General features: G+C 38.7%; 2 protein-coding genes and 1 long non-coding RNA gene across 12 annotated transcripts in view; 1 reads left to right on the top strand and 2 right to left on the bottom strand.

Moving 5' to 3' along the window:
* The window catches only part of LOC117794146 (homeotic protein female sterile), a 101,756-nt gene extending 89,705 nt beyond the window's left edge, over positions 1-12,051 (top strand). For 5 of the 9 annotated variants that reach the window (XM_034634646.1, XM_034634645.1, XM_034634647.1 and 2 more), the window contains 6 exons: positions 6,680-9,580; positions 9,957-10,135; positions 10,590-10,782; positions 11,078-11,283; positions 11,353-11,572; positions 11,766-12,051. In XM_034634646.1, the coding sequence (XP_034490537.1) occupies positions 6,680-9,580; positions 9,957-10,135; positions 10,590-10,782; positions 11,078-11,283; positions 11,353-11,572; positions 11,766-12,026 (3,960 nt within the window). In that variant the 3' untranslated portion in view covers positions 12,027-12,051. Of the gene's footprint in view, positions 1-1,775; positions 1,791-1,824; positions 2,578-5,516; positions 5,825-6,679; positions 9,581-9,956; positions 10,136-10,589; positions 10,783-11,077; positions 11,284-11,352; positions 11,573-11,765 lie in introns of those variants that run through there. The other 4 variants (XM_034634643.1, XM_034634649.1, XM_034634642.1 and 1 more) reach the window with 4 other exon arrangements.
* Positions 4,211-6,430, bottom strand: LOC117794149. 2 transcript variants are annotated; one of them, XR_004618368.1, is made up of 3 exons: positions 6,273-6,430; positions 4,790-5,532; positions 4,211-4,419 (listed from the first exon to the last, which is right to left on the bottom strand). It is a non-coding gene; the product is annotated as an uncharacterized LOC117794149 (long non-coding RNA). The 2 variants fall into 2 exon arrangements; XR_004618369.1 differs by having other exon boundaries at positions 4,211-4,397.
* A 4,224-nt stretch (positions 12,052-16,275) lies between the features above and the next one.
* On the bottom strand, positions 16,276-18,440 carry LOC117789199 (ketimine reductase mu-crystallin). Its single transcript, XM_034628285.1, has 3 exons — positions 17,567-18,440; positions 17,311-17,508; positions 16,276-17,249 (listed from the first exon to the last, which is right to left on the bottom strand). The coding sequence occupies exons 1-3, from the start codon at positions 18,423-18,425 to the stop codon at positions 17,173-17,175; spliced, it is 1,134 nt and encodes a 377-aa protein (XP_034484176.1). The 5' UTR covers positions 18,426-18,440; the 3' UTR covers positions 16,276-17,172.
* Positions 18,441-19,037: the final 597 nt, after the last annotated feature.

The following is a 19,037-nucleotide window of genomic DNA, read 5'->3' as shown; positions in this document are numbered from 1 at the left end:
TTTAATTTTCAATCTTTTATCAAAATCAGCAAAAAAAAACACCTTTTCATAATATAATTCATTTTATTTTAAATTAACATTTTTCTTTTTTAAAATAAAATTTTATAATAATATTATTTTGCAAAAAATAATTTAAAAAATCACATTAATCAGTCAAAATTAATCTAGAACTATTTGCAGGGTATGGCTTAGTCGTCAACTCAATACAAGGGCATAACTTGATATTTTTCTTTCATTGATTTTTATGTGCATATTTTAATTGTGGATGTACAAATGTATGCAATAAAATACATATGTACAATGTACTACATTCATTCATGCATTATTATGTACATAAGAAATTTATTGCTTTCAAATTTGAAATAAATTAATCTTTTAGTGAAAAGGAGTTATCAATAAAATTTAAGCGCAGATTTGTTATACATATAATGTAAAATTATTATTATTATACATATATAATTTTAAATTTTATATATGTGAATTTATTTAATAAAATAATATATGTATGATATATATAATACAAATGTAGTAGGTCCAATAAGTTGAGAGAGCCATTGTATATAGTACATTAATACGTGTGTATGTATGTTTTGTATAACAGTTCGGTTGCATTAGTCTATAGATAGCAGTAGCGCAAATATAACGGGCCAAATGTTACATATCTCCATCTCGCTCTCGCTCAGTCGCTGTCGGCAAAACGCCAGGTGCGTGAATAACAACAACACAGAACAAGCGCATCCCAGAGCCATTATTGGATACTAATAATGCCCATTACGGTCACAGATGTACATACATATGTATGTACAAACATATGTGCTTATGTATGATATACAGTGAGTCAAGAAAATGTTTTGACAAAATCAAAAATTTACGCATTTCTCTAGCAAAAAAAAACAAATATTTATTTTCTTATTTGTTTATTATTGTCTATGTATGTTTCTTAGAACAAGTTAAAAAAGAAAGATAATTTTCTTCGTTAAACATAAAAAATAAATATGTTCATTTTAATATTGTTAAAACACTTTCTTGTACGTATGCATGTATGTACATAGTATAAATACAGATGTACATAGTTAAACAGCAATCGAAAATTGTATGCGAGGTTGTTTTGGGTTTTTGGGGCTGGGCAAACAAACGAACGAACGACTGACGAAAAGAGCGACAAACCGACAAAGCGAACAGTCAAGCAACAATAGTCACCTTCTCATCTAGCGCTGCCAGCAACTGTTAACAAACAGCCCAATGTTCTATTAAAATGCTTTCACCAATACTACACACACACACACACACACACGAGCACACACAGATACGCTGCTGTTTTTGCTGTGCGCCTGTTAGCAGTAAAAATCAAAATCGACATTGGTTCGCGACTGCAATTTATTGCTGCTGCTGCTGCTGCTAACGGCAATTCAAAGTCTCGCCACAGCAGAGTGCTATCATATTTGTTGCTGCAGGCAACGAAAAGTGCAAAAAGCTTTCTAACGCACACGCAACGCTAGCGTTGGCTTCGGCGTCAACGTCAAAGCCAATGGCAGCTGCGGGCTAACCCACAAGAAGAAACTAGAAATGCAAAGAAACAGCGACGGCGGCTGCGACGATGAAGACGGTAGCAGCAGAAGCAGGAGCAGCAGCAGACAGAACTAAACAATTTAAGTTCACTCGGTTAACATAAAATACGCACATAAATTCACAAACATACATTTGTATGTATGTACGTGCGGGCGCACGCTGCTGTCAGACCGTTCGTCAGCGTCGCAGTCGCCGTCGCCTTCGCTGCCAACAGAGCCAGAGTCGTGTTGTCGTTTTTGTTGTAGATTTGCCAATTTTACCTTGCCGCTGCTCTCTAGCACAACAGTGTCGAACTTAAAGAGCGAGTAACGTGACGTGTCGTTGTTGTCGGCAACGCGCGCGGTTGAAATTTTATTTTTATTTTTTTCTTTTGCCAACTTCCTACTAAATACAACAACAGCAGGCAAGAGCAAAAAATAAAAAAAAACAGACAAGAGGCAAAGCAAGCGATACGAATACGAATGCTAAAGCAAAGCGTGTGTGTAACATAAATGCAAAGCGTGCAAAACAAGCAAAGTGTGCAAAAAAAAAAAAGAAATATATATATATATAAGGAAAATACGAATACAAAACACAAAACAAAAGGCAGACGACACGACGCAAACAAACTGAGAGAGTCACAGAGAGTGCGAATTTATTTAACGAAAGAGAACGCCGGCAGAGTAACGCGCTCACAAACACACACACATAGAGTGGCTCACTCAGAGGGCCAAATATAAAGAGAGAGAAGCCGAAATAGAGCGAGAGAATTCTAGCAACGACGCTGCGCCCATGGGCAGCTGATTTGAAAAATTTTGCCGGCAAGCGTGTCAGCTGTTTTTACCGACAGCGACGTCAGCTTTAACGTCAGCAGCGACTTTTACTCACTGTTACGTTGTCATGTTAGCCACGGCAGCAGCAGCATCTGCGAGCAGCGCAGCCCGCAAACGCAGCCGCAGCACCAGCAACAACAACGGCAGCAAACGTAGCGCCGGCAGCGGCGCCGCTGGTCGCAAGTTAACCAAGAGCGTGAGTGTTGTTATTTTTCTTTCTTTCATTTCATTTCGTTTTGCTTTTGTGTGTGTATTTCTCTCTTTGTTTACATTGGCGGCGCTTTGTGCACGTGCTGATGCTTTCTGCTGAGATGCTTTGCTGTGCGCCCAGCATTCGATTTGTTAACAGCACTCTGTTAGGCAATTGTGGGACACAATTGATGTTAACCCATTGATTTCCCTTTGCATGCATTAACAGCAAATTTACATTTTGAAAGAAAGACTAACATACATACACACAAAAACTTAGCCTGTTAGTAATAAACTGAAACTTTTAAAATTATTGGGTTAATAGAACATAATTAACTAATGTTATATTTAAATTGATAAATACAATTTATTTATATTTTAAATTTTTTCCGTGGTTGTTGCTAAAATTAAACCAGTGACAGCCAACAAAAAAGAAAAAACAAATAATTTAATTTAAAAAAGAATTCGACGATGAGCTGTTTTGCGTGCTTTTTACGTTCGTTGCCGCTTCCCATTCATTCGTTGCTCGACTCGTGTCTGTTCGGCTCGCTGTCGTTCCCAACACGATGTCGACTCGCACTCTAAAAATAAACGGACATAGTGTGTGTGTGTTGGTTTTATTTTTTGTGTTGTGTTGTGGGCAAGCAATGAAAACGAAAATTTGCGTGACGTCTCTCGACCTTGACTCATCGATGTGAACTGTTAAACTGCGGCGACGACGGCGAATGTTGATGCTTGGCGATGCGCGACGGCGTTGCCAGACAGCTGCGACTGCTATTGGGTTGTGTTTTGTCGTTGTGTGTTGGATGGCAGCGCTAATGTCAACGTCTTGCCACCGATGGCGACAACCAGTTTTAACAAACATATATACACATTCACGTGCCCGTATATTTGCAATAAAGCGTTATCACAGCGCGTTGCCAAAAAAAAAATATATAAACTGGTTCGTTGCATGCTCTGAGGCTGTGTGAGTGAGGCGGAATGATAAAGCAAACGTTGAAAAAAAAAAGCTGGGCTGCATGAAAGCATTTGAAAAAGCACAAATATGCAACGGTTTTTGAAGCTGCATTGGAATGCACTCGCATCGTAATAGTACTACTCGCTCACTCTCTCGCACTTACATATACTCTGCTGTCGACACACACACACACACTCATGTGTATGAGTGCACAGATGGTGCCAATAAGAAATGCATGCATACATATGTATGTACTTAATGCATGTCACTGCCACACCCTCGCACACTGCCCCTCACCCACACACTTGCACACACAGATGCACACAGAGAGAGGGACGCTCCGCTCACGTCACGTTCGAATTTGGTTTTGTTGTCTCCTCGGCTCGTTCTCACCGTCTACGTTCGCCTCTCGCGGGCCTTTTCGCACGCTTTTGCTTTTGTATGCCCCTCCCTCCATCAACAACATCAACATCATCATAGATTTATCTCATTCGCGCGCACGTGAGTGGAGCAAGCCCAAAAATTTAGTCGTTGCAAGCTTTGTTATCATTTGTTGTCTCTCTGGGTTGCCAATTTGGTCCGCTACAACTTTCTTGTGTGGTTTTTCTCATTTATTTAATGCCATTTATTTATTATATTTCAGTTTTTTATTTTCTTTGTTATATCCATGCTTGGGCACATCTTTCGCTCTCACTCTCAGCAGCTTACAGCTGTTGTTGTTGTGCTCAGCAAACCGCAAACAGCCAAAAATTTGCTTCCTTTCTTTTGCGCTGCGTGCTGCTAAAGCTGGCAGAGACGTCAGCGCTGGCAGCGATGTTGCCATTATAGCCAAGGAACGTCCTTTTTGGCGTTAAACGTTTAAAACGTAACTGAAAATATTATATTGCTATACTACACAGATACAAATGTACATACAGTATTTTGACATACTGCAAAATATATTTTCTTGTCGATTTTTATTTTAATTTCTTACAAAATAGAAAAATAATAATACATTTTTATTTTGTCAAAAAACTTTTTTGACATACTGAATAATATTTTTGTGAAAGACAAATTCTTATTAAATTTTCTTTAGTTTATCCAATAAGTAAATTTAATAGCTGCTAATTTGATATTTAAGACATTGTTATAATTTTATACAAATATTCATTTTCAAATTATAATTTTAATTGCTTTTTCATTCACACCGCACACACACACAACATACAATCAACATACAATACAAATGCATGCACACTTTTACACATACAGAAATACGAACATAATTTGGGCAATGGCGTCGTCAGCGGCGCTGCTTGTGTCGACGTCGACGTTAACGTCAACGCGCGCTTCGCGAAATGACAAAGACGCCGGTTGGGCTGCTCTGCTGCTGGGCAATGTTGGAAGTGTAGTAGAAGAAGAAGAGCGCTCGCAGTCGCGTAGCAGATTCGTCGTCGTCGCAGCAGCAGCAGCAACTACAAATAGTTGTTGTAGTTGTGTAGTTTAGTTTCGGTGTTGTTTTTGGCTGGGCGCGCGCGGAAGTCGCAGAAATTTATCAACAGCAACAGCAGCCGCAACCAACAAACCAACCAACGAAGGCCGAACGAGAGCGAGCGACAGACGACGACGAGACGACGAAGCGGTGGCTGCCTGTCAATCGGATTAATTTTTATTGTACTTTTCTTTTCGTCGTCTTTTTTTTTTTTGCAAATAGTGTAGTGTTGTGTAGTGGTGCAGTAGTGTTGTCGTGTCTCGACTCTGCTTCGTTCTCTCTGTATGTGTCCGTGTGTGTATGAGTGCTGGATGACTCTCACTCTTGCTCTCACGCTCGCGCGCGCTCTCTCTCTGCAAATAGCAAAAGCGTCGAGACTGAGACGTTCGTCGTTGTCGCTGCCGCTCTTCTGTCGTCGTTGCCGTTGTCGTTGTCTGTGTACGCGTTTTATTGCTCTTGTTCTTCTTTTTTCACCTTCTTGCTCGTTACGGGCCGCGCGCACCATTACAAATACGCGTATAACAATTTTCTGCCTGCCCCGAAACCGAAAGAAAGAAAAAATACACAAATATCAGCCATAAACTAAGTACGCGGCGTGCAAAATAGTCGATAATAAACGTCAAAAGCGTAATGTAAATTTCTTAAAAGTGCAAAAAAAAAAAATAAACAGCAATGAATGTGATAAATTGTAATAGAATGTGAAAATTCATACACACACACGCACACACTCGCTCACACACACATACACGTCATACACACGCATACAACACACACACAGAAGCAAAGCGTATGTGTGTGCAGAAAAATATGCGGCGCTTAAAAAAGGTGAACGGCATTTTGTCATAAATAAGACATATACTCACACACACACACACCCACACAGAAACATACAAAGCAAATGCAAATGCAAAAAAATACAAAGTACATAATATGATTAAATTGTGTTGTTTGTGGAAAAGTGTTGGCAAATTAGTAACAACAGAAAAGTAAATATGTGCAATAAGGAAAACAGAAACAAAAAAAAATTGTGTTGGGTAGCCATTTAATTTGTACTTTAATTTTCAACTTTGTTCGGTTGTGTCGTTTTTTTTTTCTCTCTCATTGTCTTTGCTTTTTGATAAAATATTTAACACATGCACACATTCACACATGCGAACACACACAACACACTCTCATATACATTCATACACACACAACACACTCTCACATACATTCATACACACACATATTGAAATACACAGATACGGCTGGCTGATGCATTGCGCTCACTCACACGCATACCTTGCGGAGCGGCGCCCAGCAGAGTAGCACGCGCTTGCTATGACGTCTCACTCACTCACACACACACATAGGACGGTCACTCATCGTTTCTGTTGCCATGTATTTTGCACGTTTCTCTTTCGCTCTTCGTTTTCGCCATTGCACCATATTCTACCACTTTATCATTTTTTTTTGCGGCTGAGCAGCACGGTTGCCACCTAGTTGTCCAATATTTGGTCTGGCAACGCTAACGAACTAGCGAATCAAAACAAAAAGTGTTTCAGTGTTGCAAAATGTTGTCGCAATGCATATCGATAGCCAATTATCGAAATAGAAATGTATAAATAAGATGATAAACCTAAGGAATTAAGATAAATTACAATAAGCTAATGAACTTTATTTTTTGTTGTTTTATTGCAGATGTCCGCCGGCGCTCAACTGCAGATGGCCCCACAGACCACATCGACCCTAAGTCATCATCATCCCAGCAGTCAGGCAGCACAGCAGCAACAGCAACAGCAGCCGCCACAGCAGCAACTTTTTGCAAATCATCACAGTACGCAGGCGCAACAGCAACAGCAATTGCTCCCACAGCAACTGACGCCGCAGCAACACTTGCAAACGCACACGTTGCATCTGCAGCAGCTGACAACACAACAGCAGCAGCAGCAACAAAGTCAACAACAGGCGGCGGCAGCAGCTGCAGCAGCAGCAGCGGCGCAACAACAACAGTCGCTGCAACATCATAATACACTGCCGCCACAACATCAGCAGCAATTGCAGCATTTGCATCAGCAACAACATCCGCACGCAGCGCTGCATCAGCAGCAGCAACAGCAGCAACCACACGGCGCTGCTGCTGGCAATCACAGCAGCAATCCGGACTCGAATATGAGCACTGGTTCCTCGCACAGCGAAAAGGATGTCAACGATATGCTAGGACTCGGTAGTTTACAACAACAACAGCAGCAGCAACAGCAATTAAATGCTGCTGGTCTGCACTCGAACAATGGTGCCTCCATGCTTGACATGCTCAATGTACAACAGCAACCAGTAACTGGACCTGTTGCCGTGCCTGTGCCCGGACCTGGTCCCGGACCCGGACCCGCCACAAATGCCACCGGCAATAAATCTCGCACACCGGCGGAACGCAAGCGTAAACGTAAAATGCCCAATAATACGGAAGAAACGGGCAATGGAGGAAGTGGTGCTGGTGGCGGTGGTGCTGGCAGTGGCAATAGCGGTGGTGTTGTCACCAGTTTAAAAGGCAAATCTTTGGCATTTCGCGATGGTTCCATGTCCAAGGCGCTCAGTTGTGCGCTGGCCAGCGTTGGTGCGGGCAGCGGTAGTGGTTCTGGCGGTGGTGCTGGTGGTAAAAGTGCCCGATTAATGGTGCCCGGTGTGGCAAATGACAAGAAGATCAATGAGTACTTCAATAAGCCACAACAACAAGCGACAGCGGCAAATGCAACACTGCGGCAACACACGGGCAGCAAATCGCCATCATCAGCAACACAACAACAACAACAACAACAGCAGCAGCAGCAGCAACAACAGCAGCAGCAGCAGCAACAACAACAGCAACAAGTTAATAGTCAAGTGCAGACGACGAATGCGTATTCCATACATGGCTATCATGCAACTAGTCCACAGACGCAGGCTCCAAGTCAACAGCAGGTGCAGCAAGCGGGCGCCGAGTTTCATTATGTTAGCTCGGCGGCAGCAGCAGCAGCGGCAGCAGCAGCCGCTGCCAAGCAACAACAACAACAGCAGCAGCAACAACAACAACAACAACGCCAGCAACAACAGACTTCCAATGCAATGGTTCCTCAACAAACACAAATGGGTGTTGGTGTGGGCGTAAACGTTGCCATGTCGCATGTGGGCGTGGCACATGGTGTATTGAATGCAGCAAGTCTTGGTCTGACAACACAACAGACACAACAGCAGCAACAACAGCAGCAACAATTGCCAGTAACGACATCAACAGCAAGTGTTGCTGTTGTGCCAACGCATCAGCAACTCAATACGCTGGGCGTGGTCGGTGGTGTTGTTGGCGGTGTGAATGTGGGTGTTGTTGGCGGTGTTGTTGGCAGTTTGGCACCACCGCCACCACCATTGCCATTGCCATTGTCAATGCCAGCGGCAATTATGACATACACAAAGGCAACACAAACGGAAATGTCGCAATTGGAGCTGCAGGAACGTGACGCGGAACATGAATCGGGCAAAGCGAAACTGGACGAGATGACAAGACTGTCGGATGAGCAAAAGTGCCAGATAATCAATAATCAGAAATTGATAGAGCAACATAAATCGCATATTGCCAAGTGCATTGATGTGGTCAAAAAGTTGCTGAAAGAGAAGAGCAGCATTGAAAAGAAGGAGGCGCGACAGAAATGCATGCAGAATCGCTTGAGATTGGGACAATTTGTGACACAACGTGTGGGCGCCACATTCCAGGAGAACTGGACGGACGGCTATGCGTTTCAGGAGTTGAGCCGACGTCAGGAGGAGATAACCGCTGAGCGTGAGGAGATCGATCGCCAGAAGAAGCAATTGATGAAGAAACGACCCGCCGAATCTGGACGCAAGCGTAACAATAATAGCAATCAGCAAAATAATCAACATCAGCATCAACAACACCAGCAACACCAGCAGCAACAGCAGCAGCAGCAACAACAACAGAATTCCAATTCAAATGACTCGTCACAGCTAACGGATCGTCTGGGCAATAATCCAGGACCCGGCAGCCTTGACAGCGGCATCGCCGTCGGCAATGCGGCCGGCAATGCAACTGGACCGGGTGGTGGTGGTAATGCTGGAACCGGTCCTGGCACTGGTCGTGGTTTATCCCGCTCCAATTCGACACAGGCCCAACAGCAGGCGCAACTTCTGCACAATGGCGGCGGTGGTGCTGGCGGTGGTGTTGCCGGCGGTGGCAATGTCGGTGGCGTTGGCGCCTCCGGTCCCAATGTTGGCAACAGCGGCGTCGGTGGCGGTGGCGGCGGCGTCGGTGATCGTCTGTCGGATCGCGGCGGCGGTGTCGGCGGCAATGCTGGCAACTCTGGACCGGGCGGTGCCGGCGGCATCGGTGGCAATGACAGCGGCAGCTGCTCCGATTCGGGGACATTTCTTAAGCCGGATCCCGTATCGGGAGCGTATACGGCGCAAGAGTATTACGAATACGATGAGATACTCAAGCTCCGACAGAATGCACTCAAAAAGGAGGACGCCGATCTGCAACTGGAGATGGAGAAGCTCGAGCGTGAACGTAATCTCCATATACGCGAGCTCAAGCGCATACTCAACGAAGATCAGGTTGGCATTCATTTTTTAATTCACGATATTCATTTATTATCAGTTTGAAATGATTTAGAATCTACATTAAAAATTGGAAATTTGATTATAAATATAACAAAAATCAATATGCAATCATTATAACTGTAAAGATAATGTAACAATCTCATTCAGTCTGTCAAGCAATTCACTTTTAAGCAAGTAAAATAAATTTTAACATTCATTAAGGCTAAAATTGTAAAAAACATCAAAACTAATTTTTGGTAATTATTCTTTTTGTCAAAACAATTTAGTTGACATCATTTTCGCCAATACTTAAATGCACATTGTGATATTTTACAACTACCTATAAATAGATAAATATATGTCTATTAACTCTTGTTAATTTCTTTTACAGTCCCGCTTTAATAATCATCCTGTGCTGAATGATCGATATCTGCTTTTAATGCTGCTGGGCAAAGGCGGCTTCTCCGAGGTACACAAGGCATTTGACCTCAAGGAGCAACGCTATGTCGCATGTAAGGTGCACCAATTAAACAAGGATTGGAAGGAGGATAAGAAAGCTAATTATATCAAGTGAGTAGAGGCAGCAGCAGCAACAGACAGTTAACAGACAGAGTTAACAGCGAGTTCAGTTCAAGTTCAGTTTAGCTCAGCTCAGAAATCTTAAATCTTTATCTTTACTAATCCATAAATCATTTCAAAATGTGTAGTGTACTAAAAAGAAATCAATTTGCACTTGAAATTTGTATAAACAGTTTCCATTCATGTTAACAATTGTAAGTAACAGACAGTTAACAGCGTGTTTAGATTCTTAGTAATCTTAAATTTTAGTCCGAATTATTTACTTACAATTACAATCAATTGTTTCAATCACTCTCGAGTTTTTAAAGGAAAGAGTTTTAATAATCTTTCAGCTTTATTAAAAAGAAATAGAAAGTATGTCTGAAAAGGGATTTTCGCAGTTTTCCATTTGAATAACATTGCTAATATTTCAATATTCTACATTCATTGTCATATTATTATTTAGACACGCCTTGCGAGAGTATAACATACACAAGGCGCTGGATCATCCGCGTGTGGTGAAGCTCTATGATGTCTTTGAGATCGATGCGAATTCGTTTTGCACCGTGCTCGAGTATTGTGATGGACACGATCTTGACTTTTATCTGAAACAGCATAAGACTATACCTGAGCGTGAGGCGCGCTCGATTATAATGCAGGTGAGTTATACAATTTAATTACGATAATTTAGAGAAGAAATTTCCATCAAACAATTTTTTCGTTTCTGTGTCCTTTAAATTTGATTTTTATAGCTTAGAAGAATTAAAAAAAAACTGCTTTTGCATTCATATTAATTTTTTTTTTTTTTTTAATTCTGTTCTTTTAATATTTATTCTGACTGAAACATATACATGTTTTACTTCCCTCAACAAGAAAATAAGCACTGACACAGTTTTAATAATAAAATGATTCATTTATAATATCATTCATCTATATTTTCGTATTTGTATTTAGGTTGTATCTGCACTCAAGTATCTAAATGAGATTAAACCGCCTGTCATCCATTACGATCTGAAACCGGGCAACATTCTGTTAACCGAGGGCAATGTCTGCGGCGAGATCAAAATAACCGATTTCGGATTATCCAAAGTGATGGACGATGAGAACTATAATCCAGATCATGGCATGGATCTGACATCTCAAGGCGCGGGCACCTATTGGTAAATAAACAATAACAACTAAACCTAACAAACGATATTATAATTGTTTGTTGTTGTAAATTCTTGCAGGTATCTGCCGCCCGAATGCTTTGTGGTTGGCAAGAATCCACCGAAAATCTCATCGAAAGTGGATGTGTGGAGTGTGGGCGTGATATTCTATCAGTGTTTATATGGCAAGAAACCATTTGGCCACAATCAATCGCAGGCCACGATTCTCGAGGAGAATACCATACTGAAGGCCACCGAAGTGCAGTTCTCCAACAAGCCAACCGTCTCCAACGAGGCAAAGGTGAGTAACAAAACAAAAATAACCAAAATTATAATAAAAAAAAAGTCACGTTTGCCAGAATGCCCAATTAATTCCAATAAAAAATTAAACATTGCATTTTATGAAATATTTTTAAGTATGGCAAACGTGAAACTGACAACAATCGTTAAGATTTTGTTAACCAACTCTCGACTTTCTTTTACCACTTTTGTAGAGTTTCATTCGTGGCTGTTTGGCCTATCGCAAAGAGGATCGCATGGATGTATTTGCGTTGGCAAGACATGAATATATTCAGCCGCCGATACCGAAGCATGGACGTGGCTCATTGAATCAACAGCAGGCACAGCAGCAGCAGCAACAGCAGCAGCAACAACAGCAGCAACAACAGTCGTCCACATCGCAGGCAAATTCGGCGGGACAGACGTCGTTCTCAGCCCACATGTTTGGCAATATGAATCAATCGAGCTCGTCCTAGCTGCCAACTAAACGCAATTCCAATTCATAATTTTCCGCCACAGCAGCAGCAGCAGCAGCTGCACAACAGCAGCAACAGCAGCAACAACAACAGAACAACAACATCAATAACAACAATAACAGCAGCAGCAGCAACAACAATAATAATATTTATTTACACAATTGCAACAGCAGCAACAACAACTGCAACAACAGTCGCAATAATAGGCATAGCAACAGCTTTTATGCTGCAACATTACTTGATGCGGCTGCATATTGTTATGAAACTGTCATGGATGCCACACAATATAAGTTGCAACCGTCGCTGGCACTTGCAACACCAGCAACAACATTGCAATCGCAAACGCAGCTGCAATTGCAGTTGCCAATGTTACCAACAGCAGCAGCAGCAACAGCACAGGCGACAACAACCAGCAACAGCACCAGCACAACAACAACAGCAGCAGCAGCAACAACAACAACAACACGCACTTATCTGGGCATGTACAAGCGCTGGCAGCAGCAGCAGTTGCAACAACAAGCGCAACTGCAACAGCAACAGCAGCTGTTGCTGCTGCAGCAGGAGCTGCTGTAGTCACAACACTGCCACGTTATCGATAACAGTTGCTGCTGCTCCAGCAACAACAACAACAACAAGAACCCGAAGAATTTCCATCGTAATAAGGCGGCAATCGCAATAGCAAATAAAAAGAAAAGCGCGTCGCAAATGCAAAAAAAAAGAAAAACTTAAATTAAACAAAACTATAGCCATATATATAGATATATATGTATAAATATATATATATGTATATATGTATATATAAGGTATATAGTATATATACATATATATTATATTAAATGTGATAAACAAGCGTAAAGCAAAAAACAAAACAACAAAAACTAAAACAATGAAAGAAATCTAAGAATAATGAAGGAAACAGAAGCAGCAGCATATGATGATAAATGTCAAGCAGCAAAACAGCAAGAGAATTGGTTAGAAGAACAGAACAGAATAGATGAGATGTGTAGAAGACGAATGCTGTAAATGAGAGAACAACAACAATATAACAAAATGATAAGAAGTAGAGGCAGAAGCAGAAGCAGAAGCAAACCGAAGGAAGAAGCTGGCTTAAAGGAGAATGATTGATGAGCTACATAGTTGTTTAAAAGGCTGCTAACAAAATGTGTATTTTTTTTTTTTTTTTTTTTTAACTATATTAAACAAGAGGAATGAATGCAGCATAAAGTTAATATTACAAATAATAATTATAATAATAATAATAATAATATTTAATAACAACAAAAACATGCTAAATGTAAATTAGTAACTAGTTAACCAACCAAGAAATCAGTTTTTCTTTGTATTAAAAAAAAATTAAAACAACAAAATTAAGAATCATAATTGATAACAATAATAATAATAATTATAACAGTAACAGGCAAATAGCAAAAATTAGCGTAGAAGAGAAAAAGAGAAAGTATAAACGATGATGAATCCAATGTTGAAAAATTAAACAAAACAAGCGCTAACAATAACAATAACATTTACAGCAGTCAAAATAGCAATTGTAACAGTAACAGTAACAGTAACATCAACAGAACGTTGCCTTGCTTAACATACTTTAAATGTAAACGAATTTTGGGTTTTGTTTGTTTTGTTGTTCACACCCTTAGGTCAACAATTACACACAAACACACACACACACACACACACACTGCAGACATTATTTTGCCTTAATATATATTATTAAAATACTATACATTTATACATACATCATTATATAAACATAAAAAATATATATAATATATATATATTAGACATAAATATAATTATCTTTTTATGCGAGCAAGTTTTTTTTTTTTTTAAATTTATATTTCATGTGAGGGAAACAATTATATTTGTACACACCACACCACACAAACATACATCCACACACACACTTTTTACTTTCAACAATATGAAAATTTTTAAATCAAAATCGCAGCGAAAAAAACGTTTTGCATTTAAATCAAGTTTGTTTTGTATCAAAATTCTGTTACATTGAACGCCAATAGTTTTTATTTTGGCAGCGATATCCATACACCCTTTACACACCCACACACACACCCACACCCACACTCATCCATAGAAACATATTGAACAACAACAACAAATAGAAGAACCCAAAAGTTTGGTAATGGCAATATATATAAAAATCATTAAACAAACGAATAGTTGAAATGTTTCTCAAAAAAGAAGATAAATATATCAAACAGACAAATTAAAACATTTAAAAGAACAACCATCAACAACAACAACAATAAATTACGCAAATTTTTCAACAAGTTGTACCAACTCTTAAAAATTATATATATATAAATATAAACATATACAAAAGAAAAGAAAACAAAAAAAAAAAAACAAACAAACAAAAACAAGAACACACATACACACACATCTGAGAAAAGAAAAAAATTACTTCTTATTAAATAATAACTAATGTAATAGTTTTTATTAAAATAGTATATATATACACATATATATATCTATATATATATATATATACCTATATATTGAGTAATGTTTTTTTTTTTTAATTTTAAACCGTAATTGTAATGAACTACTGCGTAACAATGTATTAAATATTAATATCGAAAGGCATATTAATAGAAATATATTAAACAAAAAAAAAAAAAACAAACAAACAAAAACCATTTAAAAGGGAAAACGAAAACGAAAAAAAAAAACTACCACGCTAAATGTTTCAATAATATATAGAGATCTATATGTATGTAAATCCCATATATAAAATCTGCCTAAAGCTATAAAAACAAAAGTAAAACAAAAACTAAAATGTTGAGAAATAGTCGAAGATGATTTCTGTTTAAACCAACAAGTCGACATAGAAGTTTGGGCGGAGGGGACTCTTCGTCGGGCACTTTCAAGGCACCAAAATTCCACAGCTTTTTCCAAGCCGCAAGTCAAAAAAAAAAAAACGAAACGAAACAAAGTGAAAATCTGAAAGTTCTGGGCAAAAAACATTTAACAAACAGCGCTTAAAATGAGAAAAAGGGATAGCGTGTAGGTAGAAAGATGTAGGCGGAGAAAGAGATAGAAAGCCAGAGCTGTAGTGCTGCTGCTAAAAACATAAAAGAAAGTATGCTACATAAAAATAAATGATGCAAGCAAACAATTTTTTCTTTAGACTATACAAATAAAAAAAACAAAATAAAAAAGAAAAGAAAAGAAAAATTAGATTTTAGAGCGCTATCGAGTAAATATGAAATATTACAAAAGCGAACCCGTATGAGAATGAGACAGAGGCAGAGACAGAAATAGAAATAGTGACAGATGCAAAGAACATGAAATGAAGCAAATAGCATGCGAAAGCGGATGTGGAAACGGAAGCGGAAGCAGGAGAAGAAGCAGAACAAGCAAACAACCCCATAAAAACAAGTAGCAAAGAAACTGTAAATATTAATATACATATATGTAATAAAAATAATAATAATAATTAATTTATGCCTAATTAAAATTTAATGAAGAATTTCGATGAAAATGCCACAAAACAAGAAAAGAAAAGATTAAAAAAAAAACGAGTAGCAGTTTTTGAGAAGGATAAAAAAGCAAAGCAAAAAATACAGAAACAACAAAAGCAACATGCAAATCAAGAACCATTTCAAAAGACACGTGCAAAATTTGTACGTGCGTACTTTCCTTTAATTTAAGTGAAAACAGTTTTAAGTGTGTTTTTTTTTGTAATCTTATCTGATCCTTTCATTATATATTGTCAGCGTCAATAAATTATGTAATTTAAAACATATACTTATATTACTATGATTATTAATATAATTATAATTATATTTACAATTATTATGATTATGTATCTTTTTTTTTACTTCTATCGATTGTATGCGTGTGTTGATTTAATTTTAACAAAACAGCAAGAGCGAATCTATATGTAAAATGCACATTTTAAATTTATATATTACATAAATAAATATATATATATATATATATATATATCCTTACTTATATATATGTATATATATATATATATATATATTTGAACTAAAAGAATACCTATTATTATTATTATTATTTTTTTAAAAACGGTTTCGGTTCGCCCAAACAGCGAAAGCGAACTGAAAAAACAAACAAAAAATAAACAAGAAAATAAACAAGCAAAATGTTTTGAAAAAAAAAATATATTTATTTTTTATTTATTGCTTTATATTTATTTCCATTTTCAACTCATTTTCCCACACAAAAATGACAAGAAGGCATTATAAAACGTAATAACTATTAAGTGTTTAAATAGTACTAACTAAATAAAAAGGAAACGAAAAAAAAAACAAAAAATCAAAATATAAATTATAAAAATTCAATAAAAGTACGAATAACAACAACAAGATCAACAAGAAAAACAACAACTGTAAGCTGGTGTCTCATTTGCAGCGGAAGTCGAACGAAAGAAAGCCCAATTTAATTATTTGTTGAGTATTTTATTAATAATTATAATATTTAAATTGACTAAAACAAAAGCAAAGAAAAGTATAAGAATAACTGAACAGCATATAGATATATTCGTATGTATATGTTTGTGGACGATATATGATATAAACAAATTATTTAATAGTTATGCTAACAAATTATTTCAACTCAAAGGCGGCATCATTAAGTGGGCTTAGACAGGGACCCAAAGCCAACCGACCCAACAAATAATACTTCCCACTGGGTTCTAGGCCGTGTTTCTTAAGTCTAACAGCATATATGATATATATACGATATATATATATATTGGATATAATATTGGAAGGGCAGAAAGTTAGGGAAAGAGCAAGAAAAAGTGGCAGGCGATTGAGCAGATGTTTAATGACGATGAAAAAACCAGATACTAAATTAATAAGTAAACATAAAAATTAATTAATAAATTAATTTCAAAACAAAAAAGGAAAAAATCAACAACAAAAAAACAACAAAAACAAAAACAAAAGACAAGAAAACATTGAAAATAAAAAAAATACTAAAATGATTACAAAACAAAAAAAAATTTACAAAAAAAAAAACAACCTGTTGTTTTCTATTTGTTACTAATTTGCTTGCTTTCAGCAATAGATCTTAAGTTAAATGATTATAATCATTTACTAATTATTTACAATTATTGCTCTGCTGCGAAAAGTTTAGTTCAATCCGAATTCCGAGTTTCCGACTGAAGCGCCGACAGCACAGCTTCGGCAACGCAAGCGTCCTCGGATGCCATGCCTAAAAAAAGAAAGTTATTAACAAAAGCAGATGGAATGTAATGTAATGGAAAGGAACTCACCCATGGATTGAAATACAGTAATCGCTAGCGACTCCGGAATGTTGCCACTGTTGATAACCGCGCCCACTTCGCCGACTATTGGGGCGGGAAAGTCCCGCAGCTCTTGGTCGGCATTGGCCATGCTGTCGACATAAACCTTGGACTGCTGATAGATGTCCGTAGAGACCTCTCCGAAGTGCACCTCGCCGGCACCAATAGCTGCAAGCAAAGACAACATTTTGAATAGGGCAGAGAAAGGGAGAAAGACTATCGATACCATTGATGTGAATGGGACGCTTCCTGCCCAGATCTTCGGCGTTGATAAGAGGATCCCGGGAATAGGTCGCCACACAGATGACATTCGCCTCGTGGACGGCGGCACGCGCAGTGCTGCAGACTACAATATTTGGGACTGTGTCCAATCCGCTGTTGACAAGCCGCTGACGCAGTTGCGCTGCCAACTGAGTGGCTCTGGATTCCGTGCGATTATAGAGATTTAGCTGCTTCACCTTAAAGTTTTCACACATTGCGGTGGCGTGTATCTTACCCTGGACGCCACAGCCTATGATGGCCACATTGATTTCCAACTCATGCTCGGCACATGGACCAAAGCGACGGAAGTAGAGATATTTCGTGGCCACCACGGATGCGGATGCGGTGCGCCATGTGGTGATATCCGTGCCAGCCATTATGGTCTCCAAACTGCCAGTCTGCACATTAAAGAGCAGTATATTTGCTGATATGCTTGGCAAGGGCGGCTCCCGATCCCTGTTGCCTCTGAACGAAGTGACCAGCTTGCAGGCGAGCGTCGAGCGGGGAGTCTTGGATGCATCTCCGCCTCCTCCTCCTCCTGCTGCTCCTCCTGCTGTCAGCCGATAGTTGCCCACAAAGGCGGGCATGGTGAACAGCATCTGGCCAGGCTCACTGCCTGCCTTGGTGCAACTCCGCATTGGTTGACTTACATATGACTTTGGATTACTGCACTCTTGACCACCGCTCAGCTCCCCCTCGCAGCCTTCACTGCGCGACTGCGCAGCAACCGCCTTTAAGGCTTCCTCAACCGCCTCGTTCACCAGTGTCCAACTAAGCACGCGACGCACTGCCTCCTCGGCATAAAACACAGGGCTTTGGTTCATTTTGTCAACAAAAAGTTATCGTGTCAACAAAAGTGCCCACAAAAACAAATTTAAATGCTTTCCAGCTAGAAACAGCTATTTTTTCTCTAAAATGTTGGCAGCACTGTTTTGGCCAAAAGGGCACAGCAATATTTTCCGATCTGGCAGTTCGTACCATATTAGGTAAAATTTAAAAAAAAGTAGCTTGAAAAAAAATATATTTATTTTGTATATTTTTTAAATTTTAAAGCTAAAATGTTTTAAATATTTGCAGAATTTTTGTTAGAATTTTGAAGATTTTTTTGATTTTGAATTAAATTTGTATTTTCTTTTTCCTTTTTTAGATTTTGAATTAAATTTGTATTTTCTATTTCCTTTAGGCGACGAACTTCAAACATTCATTAAAATGCTTACCTTTATTTTATTTAATTTCGAATTTTACATTTTTAAATTAAATTCATTTGCAAAGTTGCATTTTTCCATTTTGCAATTATCTAAAATTGATATTCAGCTACGCCGCGCGATTGTTACACAAGATGGCGCTGCGATGCATGTTAAACTCGAAATGGTCACAGCCTTCTGTTAGATTTTACAGTTGGCTGTTTTGGTATTTTTTTTCGACGCTGTGGTGCA

The sequence above is a fragment of the Drosophila innubila genome, chromosome X (assembly GCF_004354385.1).
Source record: "Drosophila innubila isolate TH190305 chromosome X, UK_Dinn_1.0, whole genome shotgun sequence".
NCBI classification, from domain to species: Eukaryota; Metazoa; Arthropoda; class Insecta; order Diptera; family Drosophilidae; genus Drosophila; species Drosophila innubila.
This window is presented reverse-complemented; position numbering and strand designations above follow the sequence as displayed.

Bases quoted from the DNA above. Each gene is read 5' to 3' on its own strand.
- LOC117789199 (XM_034628285.1), bottom strand. From the start codon at position 18,425: ATGAACCAAAGCCCTGTGTTTTATGCCGAGGAGGCAGTGCGTCGCGTG. The intron at 17,509-17,566 runs GTATCGATAGTC...CTTTGCTTGCAG, and splicing joins GCGTCCCATTCACATCAATG to CTATTGGTGCCGGCGAGGTG. The intron at 17,250-17,310 runs GTGAGTTCCTTT...TTCTTTTTTTAG, and splicing joins TACTGTATTTCAATCCATGG to GCATGGCATCCGAGGACGCT.